The 13,948-nt window shown below is 40.3% G+C and overlaps 1 protein-coding gene across 2 annotated transcripts; it reads right to left on the minus strand.

Annotated features, from left to right (window-relative positions):
* Positions 1-409: 409 nt before the first annotated feature.
* On the minus strand, positions 410-9,125 carry LOC141010796 (heterogeneous nuclear ribonucleoprotein Q-like). 2 transcript variants are annotated; one of them, XM_073483900.1, is made up of 12 exons: positions 8,974-9,125; positions 7,028-7,187; positions 5,942-6,060; positions 5,551-5,658; positions 5,184-5,297; positions 4,768-4,944; positions 4,547-4,682; positions 3,893-4,098; positions 3,612-3,761; positions 3,056-3,177; positions 2,611-2,936; positions 410-1,921 (listed from the first exon to the last, which is right to left on the minus strand). In XM_073483900.1, exons 2-12 carry the CDS (start codon positions 7,173-7,175, stop codon positions 1,893-1,895), a joined length of 1,635 nt encoding a protein of 544 aa, XP_073340001.1. In that variant the 5' UTR covers positions 7,176-7,187; positions 8,974-9,125; the 3' UTR covers positions 410-1,892. The 2 variants fall into 2 exon arrangements, with proteins under 2 accessions (XP_073340001.1, XP_073340002.1); XM_073483901.1 differs by lacking the exon at positions 7,028-7,187 and having other exon boundaries at positions 8,974-9,124.
* Between the last annotated feature and the right edge of the window lie 4,823 nt (positions 9,126-13,948).

Genomic DNA, 13,948 nt, shown 5'->3' on the forward strand with positions numbered 1-13,948 from the left:
TATTATTTTGGGCCACGATCCCAGTAATTGACCTATATTTGCCTGTCTTGATGGTTCCTTGAAATACACCATTTTGATTTTTTTCCCCCCTATCTGCTTTGACTACAAATACCTGCTTGAATCCATGTTTATAAATTTAATAGTGAAATGCATTGTTTATATTGAAATGGTAACTGTACTTAGTAGTATTCCTTCACCTGTCATAAACAAAGTCTTCTTCTTTGCAGCTTGATCCACAACGTGAATTATTTTTAACCAATGACATAACAGTAAACTATTTTCTTCACACTAAGCAGACGTGTTTCACAATCACACACACACATTTCAATGATATACCCGCTGCCAAACTGAATCAAACACCAGCCAAGTTGAATCTCATGAAGATTTTATCCAAAGAGTAAGACACAGATAGAAATCAAAAACTTTATTACAAAAATAAGTTACACTCACCTCCATTTTACAGTATAAAACAATTTATTTGCAGGAATGCAAAAAACGTTGTTGGCCACCAACAATAGTTTAAAACTGCTAACATCTTTTTTTCAAAAGGTGGTTGTTATGATTTTATTGAGGGAGTTAACTGTATAGAAAACTGGGATTGAAGAGCAGTTTCCTTTTGCTATACCCGGAAATAGAAATCATTCACTGCAGTATCCCTTCTACCACTATGACTATGATCCCTCACCAAATCATGGCAGCTAACATTAGGCACACATGCTCGCTGGCAGGGCAATATGGCAATTCAGTCATCTGTCAAGATTAACTTGAAAGATCTTCTACATAGTTGCTGTCTTTGGGAGCTGGGAAGGGATCATTTGAGATTAACATTATTTTATACGATGAAGAATTTGATTAGGTTGTTTTATTCTGTTGTTGAAAATGTACTGTATTGTTATAAAAACAAACCCACTGGAATAATACAGTGGCACAAAAGGGACACTGCAGGGCATTATTTGTTTTTCTTTATTTTTTTAAATCAAAGGCAGTTGGATGCCTGTGACGTTGAAGCCTTTACAAAAGTAACATTTTATCCGAAAAACTATACAACCAGTAACTACATACTCTGAAGAAGCAAGGCGGCTAATTCAGTTCAAAATAGGATAAAAGCAGGGCTTGTTCAGACTCATCATATGAGATTGTTTTGCATGCCCAGTTTGACTGTTTGCAGTGTCAGAGCTGCAGCTGAAATGACTATATTACATTAAGTACATCGTTTTTGCGCCGCAGCTCTTGTGCATATTTTGTATGAAAACAAGCCCTGCTTTCATCAATATAGTTTCCCTATTTACAGTACAGGCCGGGTAGTTTAGTCCTCTGTACTGAGGTAGTCAACCAACCCTTTAAAGACAAGTTCTGAAAAGAACCACTTTCCTGGAATGCCTGACTTATCCATGCCAGGTGGGTACACCCTAAAAACCTGCAAATGTTCTCTGTCAAACATCCAGATCAAACGATTAAGATTAACATGGATATTCCGACGATAAAAATTGCGATTAGCACAAAAATATACAATAGCATCAAGCTCATTTGAGCCACTTCAAACCTAAGAACTTAAAAAGTGCAAATTCTTCAATAATTATTTAAAAAATGGCATGTTCAGGGACAGGGAAGGGGGAGATTGTATGGGCAATACATAGAGCCCTGTTTATCAGGGCTGGGTACAAGGGCTTGGGGGCAAAGAGGCTGTGGCGAGTATTCAGAATCCTCCGATCATCTTTTAAAAAGGTGGCAGTTTCAGAAACAAATGAAAATAAAAAACATAGGGGCAGGGGAGATGCTTCTTCTGTAAGGCTGGAATATCATTGGACCTTTTTGTCGTGCTTTTTTTTCTTAACATCCATTGCAGCTTACGGTGTAACCCCACACATCAAGTCAGTATCCACTGTGACAGGTCAGGACCGCCCTCGGCCCCGTTTCCCTGCTGGATCAATGAGGAAAGACAAAATTAGTACAGAATTCAAATTGGAAGAAACAATCCAGGCACCCGTGCTGTACATATTCCCTTTTAGTGAGACAGATTAATGAAATTTCACAAAGTTTAGGCTGGAGACCGTTTTGCCACTAGGGTGGGACTCAGCTGGCCTTCTTAAAAATATAGTATGTCGTTAATGACCTTTGTCTGCTGGCAAACAAGCTGACTACTCTGAAAGTTGACACCTGTCAAAGGTTCCTTATGAGGCCAAAAAGCAGGTGTAACTTTTTGTAAGTGCAGCCTTATAACATGAAATGATAGACAAACCTTTAACTATTCCTGACATCATTTTAAAACAATCAAATACTTAAGTTTCAAATTTCCCCAACTACAGCTGTTTTCATTTGCTCATCTCTTACACCTCTTCCATTCACGTCATTCCCCTGAACTGCCTGCTTTGATAACTGGCCCACAACATATGCCGAGACTGAGACTGAGCCAAGTAGTCATTTTTTCTTTAATACTCTAGAAAGACTTCTAAAGCAGCACCGACAACATAAACTGAGCCACGTAGCAAGCTCTTTTTTCACTAGTGAGCAGTAATTATTGGGAACAATACAGTAAAACTTAGTCACCACTGTGCGACTAATCTGATTTTACCCACTTTGAACAGTGTCGGGCAACAAATTGTAATTTACCTCTGCTCGTTCCAGGGCCTCCTCGCTGGGAGAAGCCCAATCGGCCCCTTGGTGTGACAGAACCACGGCCCCTGGTCTGACTAGCACCACCACGGACTCCTCCCCTCCCTCCTCGTCCTCTCCCAGACCCCTGGAAGTCATCATAGCCATAGTACGGGTCATCGTAGCCGCCCCGGTAGTTGTGGTAGTCGTATCCGTAGTAATCATAATAGTCTTCATAGCCATAATAGTCAGGGGGGTAGGAGTAACCTCCGCGCCCGCCTCGGCCCCTGCCTCTCGTGGGTGGTGGCATGTGGGGAGGCCCGTAATAATAGTATTCATCATACCTGAAAGAGGCAACGCAGACTCAACATAAACATGGCATCCTGCTTTATAATCACCATTTTAAATTTGATAACGATTTGGCCAAAAAGGCCATAGGTTTGAGTTCATTGTTTTTTCTTACATTTGTGTTTTAGCAGCTTGTCTCTGGGCTTTGCGCTCCTTCCTCTTCTGGTCCGGGGGCTTGGCGAAGACGATTTCGATGTGCTCTCCCTCAAGGTCTTTGCCATTGAGATCAGCCAACGCCTACAAATTGATCAAGACAATGAAATCATGCTTTTAGTTAAATTACAACAAATCTATTTCATGAAATGGCATTAAGTGTTGTCTTTCTGTTTTTAAAGACTGCAGCACAGTTAAATGATATCATGTTCTGAGCTTAGCAGACTGTTTGACTTATTCAAATTCTTGCCTTCACCCACTTCGACATTATATCCACATCATTGATGATTCTTTTCTATCAAATGTCATTGTGTTAATATTTTGTGAAAGTACCATCCCTCCAATTTTGTCACAATAGAGGTATTTGGTCAGTTATACTGTGAGATTTAAGTGTGCTTGAGAAGATTAAAAAATACGAAGATATATAGCGTCTTGTGACATAGCCTAAAGAAGGCCATAGCAACCAGCCCTGTGATAAATATGTCATATGTCTTTGTAGTGAGTTTTTTAGGCCGTACCTTCACAGCACCATCTCTTTCCTCAAAGTGGATGAAGGCATAGTCTTTCAATTTCTTCACCCGCTCCAGCTTGCCAAACTGACTGAAGGCCTTTTCAAGTATCTCCTCCGTCACAGTGCTGGCTAGGTTCCTCACAAACAGCACCTTGACCTGGTAATGAAAACACAAGGTTCAGGTTTTTTTGCAGAAAGGGGAACAAATACAAATGCATGAGTCAGTCACAAAGACTTTGGTCCCACAGACACTTGATGCCATTTATCACCAGTGGCCCTGTGCCTTACCTTGGCCATGACCTCAGGATCTGGGTCCTCGATGGGATCAGCCCATTCCACGGTGACCACATTGCCCCACACCTTCACCTTGCCGCTCATCAGCCGGCGGCGGGCCTGAGCTGCCGTCTTGTGGTCTTCATACTCCAGGAAGCAAAAGCCCCGATTCTTCTTCTTGTCGTCTGGCTGGTGGTACAATATGACATCATTTAGACCCTCTGTAGAGATGGGAAAGAGGTGGAGAAAAAGCAGCAGGTGGTTAACTAGAGTCATTAAACAGGTGCAATTTTAAAGCTCGATTCAAAAAGATGAATGATCAAAAGACAAATTAAGACTTCACATTGTTTTTTTTTCTTTTACTCATAAAAAAAAACAACTGAAATTTGAGTGCAAACAATGTCTAAAGTCAGAAAATTGGTTTCATTATATTTAGTGTCCAGTCAGATCTTAGCGGTAAGCCATCATTAGTAACCTAAGTCACTTAGCTTGGTAATGAGGTCATCATTTGGACACGAACAGAAAAAGCTTCATCCACCGATTCTTTCATAATAAATCTCTAATACAGAGCAAACCTCATCAAAATAGTCAGGAAAAAAGGAAGTAATATTAAAATGTTGGGATGAAGGCACTGAATACATTTTACACCAAAGGAAGGTGCTGACTCACCTGTGACTTTTGCAAATTCCTCAACAATCTGCTCTTTTGTTTTACTCTTGGGGATGGAGCCAACAAACAGTCTATTATTGGCCACAGAGATGCACACACCAATGTGTTTACCCGGTCGAATTTCATTGTTGTTGCACTGCAAAAACATGGAGGATAAGTATGAGGGGCAAAAAAATGTCTATAGCAACTTTTTATGATTATTGCCAGAACAGTATGTGTACCAATTTGACAGCCTGTTGTGCAGCTTCTTTAGTGCAGAAAGTGACAAAGGCGTAGCCTCTGTTCAGGCCACTGAGAGGATCCATCATCAGGCGCAAGTCCCAGATGGGGCCAGCTTTCTCAAACAGTGGAACCAGCTCATCCTCAAAAAGGTCTCTAGGGATTTTACCTACAAATATCTGCAAGGTTGAGAGGAGAGGGAAATATGGTTCATGAGAGCAACTCTTTCATTTAAAGTAAAGTAAAGACAAGGGCAAGCATAGATGACATTAAGGTATAAAAGGTATCCAATCAGTTCTTAGCGGTAAACTATCAGTGTAACCAAGGTTACTACAGAGAATCATTAAGTTTCATCATGTGGACACCGTATGAAACCAGAATGCATTAGTACAACTCAAAGAGGTGACAAGTTTTGTACCTCTGTACCGATGGTTGGCTGGGCCCCTGAGTGGGCAGACTCTGGTGGGGGACCTCCATACTTCCTCTGGCCTGTTGTCACATCAAGTGTGTAGCCAGTCCTCTCCAGCAAAGCCTGATTATTAGAAAATGTGACAGAAAATAAATCAAAGGCTTCTAGATATGTTTCAAAGCAAACTGCTGGGAAAACGCATTTGAAGAAAAAGACAGAATATTTTATTTTAATGTGTCTTATGTTCAAATAGCATCCTGGTATACAGGTGAACTTTATTTTTGCATTTAAAAGCACTGCATCATTGTTAAAGCATGTTGTCCTCAGCATTAAATCAGATACAAAATCAATATTAGAACACAGGATTAGTTCTCACTTTGATTTTGGCTTCATCTGGTCCTTTATTGGTGTCTGACACTTTGGTCCCTTGTTTCTCTCTCTGTCTGTACGTCTTCATCACGCCACAAAGAAAGGCACTTTTGTTCTAAAGTTAAAAAAAATTAAACAATAATTAAAAACATGTTAACATCATTTAGACAACCTCTACTTCCTGGTGCAACAAGGAAAGAATTAGCTGTTACACAAGTCAGTGAGAGTCCATCTTGTAGACGAGATCAATGATAGCTAAAAGCTATTGTGCAACCACAACTACATCATGCCATTATACATTACACTGCACAGAGGATACTCATCCACTCTGTATGAAAGTATCATAAATCCAAGGTCAAAGTGATCTAAACAATACACCAAGAGTGCCGCACACCTACCTGAACATGTGAGAGGTCACTGTCCTTAAATTGCAACAGGACTTGCAGAGCACCTTCCTCGTTGAATTCTTTCAGAGCCTCAATCGCTCGATCATCTAAGTCACTGTGTGACACCAAACCTGGAGGAGGGACAACGGAGAGAAATGTTGAGCTACTAACAAGAAAGTCTGAAAGTTTTTATTACTAACTTCTTATTTTAACCCAGAAATTTAAAGTATGAAGATCAAAGAGTAATTAAGATGAGACATTTTGCATTAGAAATATCTTTTAAAATCATGAAATGGATAAATAATGGCTATTACAGTGAAGGGTGGGCGCAGCCTAATCTAATGGAGCTGTATTCAGGAGTCGGGATGCACTTTACTCTCCAACCAGCACATTTTGCAGAACTAATCACAACAGATGTGACAGTGCAACTCGATATGCCAGTGCCCCTCTATACAGTGGCTGGGAGTTTCTAATGAGCCGGTCTGCATTCTCCTCTATGGAGGGGCCATCACCTGTCCCAGGCAGCCACACACCAGACAGCTGCTGCCATTGTTTCTGCCGCGGTCCCATCTGGCTGAAAAGACCAGACCACTACTTCTCTAGATCTGACCGACCAAACAAGTCCTAAAATGACCCCCCCCCACACACACACACTTGTCTCTGCAGGCCACCCCACATAAACTTAGAAAAGATCTGACCAATGCAACAGATACTTGAGTTGTAGCTGACATCATACTTGCACCTAATCTTAATTTTATGGGATGCAAAGAAACTTTACAGAAATGAATGAATGGAGAGACTGGACAGGCTCACCAGACCCTCCTAAGGAGAGGACTATTCATTCGCCCTGACACCAGTGATCATGCAACCATGTTGGGAATGCAAATGCTGCAATCATTTACACATTTTCACACTTGTAATGTGTAATTCACTATTTTGTAGCACTGCAGTACCCATTTTGGTAGAAAACCACAAAAAGTTGCTTCAGGTTCCCAATTCCCCCATTCAAAAAGGTGATAAAATGACAATACATGCAAGAAATTGATAAACATGGAAAATTGCATATTTGAATATGCAAGTATATTCGTTGTGCCTTACCTGCTATGTAAATTTCATCTAGTTTTTCAGCAACTTTCTGTGGTAAACCAGCTTCTAATAAAGTCTGGAAGTGCTCAGAATGGGTAACTGCAGCAGAGGTGTCCATTGGTTCTTCTGGACCATTTCCATTAATATGTTCTGTGGCCATGTCTCCAGAAATCTGTGTAAATGCAATGAGCCAAATTAATCCTGGGTCAAGGGCAAGACTTGGGATGTGTTCAGGAGAGTGCAAAGTCTCAGACGAGTCAAGAAAATCATTTGGAAAAACATACAAAAAAAATGGTTTGAACATTAATTATCTTTGATACAGGTGACTTTTATAGAATTAAGCGCATATTATCAATAAATATGGGATGTCGCCATTGTCAAAACAAGTCCTCATGATTATGTGGTCCCTCACAGTCTAGAGACTTTTCACAATCCTGAGTTAACACTTGCAGCTCTCAGCTTGCATGAGGCAGAAGCCCAGAAACCTGCATATAGGCAGTTGACAGATGTTTCAACATTGCACGCAAGACTGACAATGCACATACCAAATTCCCCCCAGAAATCAATTTAATGACATCTCGTAAAAAACAACGAAAACTATTGTGCGTGTGTCCATATAGTAGTATTTTCCATTCTGGTTTGATGTGGGCTGGGAAGTTTGTGCAAATGGAGCCGAGTCCACTTGCTAACGCCTGTATCACAGCCCTCTTGGTCGCTGCTGGTGCAGAAGCCTGGTCTGCTTTGGTCTCTAAATTACATGTTAGCTTACCTTCTCACTGCTGACTTCAGCACAGGCTAGATAGCTGATACACGTGTTCCATCAGAGAGTGAGCCCCGGTTTCCGGTGGCCGACCAAGTATGCACCCTTTAGCATTTAGTTTCTTGACACTTTGACAGCACATATTGTGACACTAAGGTAAATACTCCAATTATCATGTTAATGCCCAGCCCAGCCATTACTTCCCATGTGTTTGTATCGACTGAAAATGAGGCATGAACTTGTGTAAAGCAGCAATCTAACGGCTGTATGTTCACATCACTGAATTCAGCAAAGCTAGGCTCAGCAAAACGTGGACGGCACTCTTCTGTTTTGGCCTAACATTAACTTCGCTATTGTTACCCTAAACAGACCACACAACCTTTATCTTGTAGTGTCTCACATCGTAAGCACGTGCTTTCTCTGTAGTTAAAAACATTTCTGCAACCTTAAAAGTAGCTGTAAACCCCCGGTGCAAATCAACATTGAATTTAGATTATCTAACATTAACAGATCCTCGCGAATACATTATTTTAATCCGATGTTAATGATATCGTTAGATTTAGCGGGGAGGGACTGGCTCGCACACGTTGAGGCTAGCTAACTAGCGGGCTAGCTTGCACAGCTAATGTTACAGCAATCGGGCTAACAGGGACCTTCATCGGGACAATAACATGAGGCGCCAGTATGCATTTCTATGAGTGCATCTGCATTCACCATTTTAGTGGGCAGGGAGCATGTCATTTAGTACAACAGTAGCGCGGGATCGAAAATTATTTCCAAGATAACAGGCTTTTGACAACTGGCTGCTGTTAGCATACGATGACAATGAGCATGCCAATTCCATGATCTGTCAAAATAGGCTAGCATAAGCTAGCATGCTAATTCGGACGGAATTTGAGTGAGGCCATTGTTACAACGTCATTTGTCGGTAGGGACTTCGCCAAATGCCCGAGTATAGCTTTAAAATTGCAATAGATTAAACGAGGCCCGGGAAGCTAAAGGTTTAGCCTGCTAGATGCGTGGTTTGTCAACGTGCCGCCATATAGGAAGAGTCCATTTTCAAAAAGCCGGTCTGGAGAACTCGTTCCCAACCACCACCACCAGTTTCCACATTGTTTGAAACAGCACCACACGATTCAGACTTTTTAGCCATCAATTAAGCAACAATCACGTGACCAATTAGTAGCATTCGCCCTACCTGCCGCTGGACCACCAACGTGTATGGTGTTGATTATTTAGGAAGATAAATGTGATATTTAAAAGACAGAAAAAGTGTAAAACTCCCGGCACTGATCCGGCTTCAGTCATTCACTCTTGATGATGTAAAATGGCTGCCACGTTCACGCCTCGAGTTTTGTCTCGTCGATGGGGTTTCTTGGACAGCCCAGCACGGGCTTGCCTTGTATGCATTTCAGAGCGGAGCAGCAGGTCAGCCACAGCATCCATCAGCAATACTAACGATCACAGCACCGCTTATTACACGGATGCAAATGCACACATGAATTTAAATAGGAAAGTAAATCTTTAAATAAAACGAGCAAGTATTACTATGGAAATACTTTGCAGATTATTCATAATTTATGAATAATATACCACCTAAATTGCATAATTAAATAATTATATATATACATATACATACATATACATAAACATACATACATTTGCAAAAAGTATTCTCAGACCATTATCAAATGCCAGTCCACATAGGCTATATAAATATAAAAACCACATAGCCTACTGTACATGGGACCTTAACAGACCAGTACTTATACTTTACACCCTACCAGCCCTTCAGTATTGAGCACTGAGTGCTTGACTGGAGGTAGAGGTTGGTCCCACTTTCCACCACACCGTGTCACTCTTCTCACAGATTCCGCGCTCACCTCCCACATGAACAAAAGAATATGGAATATGGAGTGCAGCATGTACGTGTACAGAAAACACTATTTGTTTGATAATGAGATGAGGGCCAGTGGTTTGTTATGTAATGGAAAATTACATAATTTTCACTGATTTTGCAAAAGATTTTCTGCAACTGGATATAGGAAAAGTTGATGCTGTTTGACACCACGAAGGCATTACATGTAGTGTGAACAATGTCATTTCTTCTCTGTATTGTGCTTTGAGTTGGACAGTCGTAGGTTTATGCCTGAGTATTATAGTGATTATCATTTGAACTACACTACAAATACTTTGCAGTGACAAGGGCACGAATGTGGGATTGGGTTATCTGCTATCTTCATCAAAACTTGAGTGAATCATGGGCTTAATGTTTGGCTCATGTCTGAAATAATAAAATTTTAGCAGGTAACTGACTCCAACAACCCCCACAGGTAAAGAGTGTTAACAGCTGGATGAAGATGGCTGGGAGATATAGACAAATAACTTACGCAGCTGTTGAGGAATCAAGCTCGAGAATGATTTCCTGGCTCAGTCAGTGATACAGCTTTCATAGACAGAATCCATAGTGTGTAGCAAGTTGTTGTTTGGCAAAGAAATGCAATTTACTTAACAAGAGAGAGACGAGACAAAGAAGATGTCAAAGCATTCATAGTGTATATTTTGAATTTATGGGACCACATTTATTTCTCGTGCCTCAGAGAACAAACCTTTAACATAGCTGAGACAGATTCTAGTACGAAACAACTGGGTCAGAATGTTTCGGATTCAGTCGTAAAACTAATAGGCAGCAGGTGCCAAAGACAGTAGGAGTGGCTTTCTGTAAGTTTTCAGGAATATCAGCCAAAACTCTGTCTGCAGAATCAAAAAAGAAACTTTATTTTACCCTAAAAGTTCAATTGAAGATCCTTAGATGGGTTTGATTCTTAATTGAAAATGAAAGTAGAAAATATTAATGAGATGACCAAAAAAAAGGAAAAAAATGTTTTTGAAGAGCTTCACAAGTAAAAAGAGCAACATGATCTAGTAGGAATTTGATTGAGTTTGAGAAGTGTACAAGGTCTATACATAATCATCAATGATGTGGATATAATAACTAAGTGGGTGAGGACAGGTATTAGAACAAGTAGAACAGTCTGCTAAGTTCTGAAAATTACATCACTTTACTCTAACGAGCCTTTAAAACCAGGAAAAGACAACTCTCATGACATATTACCATATAATCATATCTAAAATCTGAATCTCAACAGCGATATAACATCTTTCTCTTGCACAGCCCTGGGGTGAAGCACCGTAAAATCTTTGAAACCTACTTAGCTCACATCATGAAGACTTAGTAAGTAACCCACCTTGAAATATTGGAGGACTGCTTTGCTCCTACAATGCCTTAGCAGAATGTCCTCCTTACATCACAGCTAACTGAGCTCATATTAACTTTATTGCATTTGGGATTGGGAATGACTCCCAAACCTGAACACATGGTTTTGGGTCAGTGAAATCAAGCAAAAAATGCTTTGACACACCCATCAACTGGACCCAAAAGAGATGGGTGCTTAATGACTGTCCCATTTATTACCACAAATGTTTGGGAACACTGATGCTCCTCCCCCAGCATAAGAACATATGGGTACTCTGTTGTTGCTCTGTTCAGGTAGTCAACCATGTTAGTTCCAGTCTGAAAAACATAACAAAAATCAAGAACAAGATTCTTAAAAGTTCTTACAACGGGCTAGGTTCAACTCCAAATGTGCCACAACATTCGGTGCAGAGGGACAAGAACAGATATTTTCTCTCTGCAGATACAGGACCTTGTTATAACTCAACCTGAAAACTGAGGTTTGCATACTGGAATACTATTTCTTATGAATTTGGCTGTTTGATCTAGTAAGCGCATTACTGTATATGCCAGTGGTTCTAAAACTGTGGGGCGGGCCCCACTGGTGTGGCATAGTGCCACTGCAGTCTGATCGCTGTAAACATAGAAATACCGCGGTGGCACTCGTGCGTAATGCTGATGGATGCGTGGACTTCCACTGCCCTCATACTGCTACAGGACAATGTGAATGGAAGAATTAATGACAAGTGTTTTCCAACCTTCACCTCAGACACAAACTCGTTTTAAGTGTCAGAAATATGCATTTTCTTCGTCTTCCTCTTGGTTGTGGCCGTGATTCACTATTCACTGCAGGGAACCATTGATGAGAAGGCTGATAATACACAGTACTCCACCCGTTACGCAGATTAGCACTAAGTATGACACATTCCTGGCCAAAAGAAAGACCTGAGAGTCATGTTACATAACCCGCTAACACATAATAGATGCATCTTGGAAGAACATGGAAGCTTTTCACCCTATTTAGGACATGGTTGGTTGTGCACTTCAGCCTCTTGTGGTTAAAATGAGTATTACAAAAACAAACATTTTAGATAAATAAGGAACATAGAAAGATTATCCCGGCAAAACTTTTTTTTTTTCCCCACAAGATTACAAGTCATTAACACAAAAGAGGAAATAATTAAGATCAGATTTAGAGAATGGATCACCAGAAAAATAAAAAAATAAATTCTCACTTGCCCCTCAGGGCTTCCATACAACACAGACGTGCTTGTGAGTGTAACTTGCGCATGATAAATGTTATTAGATTTATTTTACTTAATTTTTTTTATTTTTGTGAAATATGACCACATGAATATAATATGTGTCATTATTCAACTACAAAGATTCGTATAAAAACTTCAGATTCTACGAACATATGCATCATGCATCCCAGCATCCACCTGACCATGGCCTTAACCAGAAGTTGAGGGTTGAGGTTTCTCCATGAGAGAATGCAGATGAGTCATTCTGATCACTACACCCAACTTCTACTCTGATTATCATAGAGGGATGCACAATCTTGATTTTAGTTGCTTCAAAGTTCAAGGCTTTTTGTTTGGCTCCTGTCTTTGGAATGCTATTATGGTTCATTGTGCTTTTATCACGTGTTTGACTAACAAACATACCTTCCTACCACACAGCTGCAGCCTTGCTTAAGATTTTACTTATGAAGTTGAGATCTTTCAACAGAAATTTGTATTTTTAATCTAATTAACAGAAGGTATAGTTGAGCATTTAGCTGCAGTGGTCTCAGGAACAACACTTCTAAGTTATGTTTTCACCTATTCTCCAAGTCGCTGCTTTGTTTCTGCAGTCTTTATGCTTCTCACTGCATGTCGTGGTTTTTCGGTTTCATGTCAGCACACACTGACCCTGTTCACACTTGATATCAACATATGTCTTGAGTAATCTGATCACAAGTGGACGGATGTACAGTACAGGTGTGAATACCCCCAAGATGCATTGAGGACACATTTGAGATCTGATTGCTTAGACCACAGTCAGAGGTGGTCTGGGCCGCATGTGACCACAATTCTTTTGTCTTGGGCCACATTGAAGGACCGTCTACTTTAATAACATCCTCAGCTGGAAAAAAAGAAGCCACAACAACAGGCAGAATTGATCACACTGAACACTGATTTTCATGTAGTTCACTGTAATGCAAACTAAGCGTTTGGGCTCTCTGAACCTGCCAATTTTAGAAGCAGACGTGTCTGATTGTGGTTCAGCTTACAATTGGACGAGTAACCTCAATATCCCCAGACTCCCTTACAAATTGCCCAATTTTAGGAATTGCTGCGTGAGGAGAAACTTAAAATTTTCGAAACAGCTACAGCAAATTCTAAATCATTCATGCCTTCAATTTGGAATTGAATGCAAAACATTAAGTTGTTTATTTCCCTGTAAAAAGTGTCTGTTTGTCACAGCATTGCTGTACCAGCCTGTCTGCTTTGTGTCTACAGTCCATCTAACCTGCCAACATTTAGCAGCTGTTTGAACACACTGTTTCAACTGATTTCCCAGTTTACACTAAATTTATGAAAGAAAGTAAACATTTTATGGACAGAAACATGTCAAATTTTAGAAATACAGGAAGCAGTAACCAATATAAGCAACTTTGTTGGCCTTGGAGAAAATACCCAGACTCCCTTAAAGATCTGCTGAATTTTGTGAGTTGTTGAGTTAGGAGAAACTTTATAAACTTTGTAAAACACTGTCAACATTCTTAACTATTTGGGTCTTCTTGTAAATTCAGTAAATGTAATACAAAGATATTTCTTTCTTTGTTTAAAAAACATCATGTCTGTTCGTCCCAACGTTGTACGTGTTAATTTGCATATAGAGCGAGGAAGTGAGGTCCAATCAAAAGTGTTCACACGATTCACATTAATGCCAG

The sequence above is a fragment of the Pagrus major genome, chromosome 16 (assembly GCF_040436345.1).
Source record: "Pagrus major chromosome 16, Pma_NU_1.0".
Classification (NCBI taxonomy): domain Eukaryota; kingdom Metazoa; phylum Chordata; class Actinopteri; order Spariformes; family Sparidae; genus Pagrus; species Pagrus major.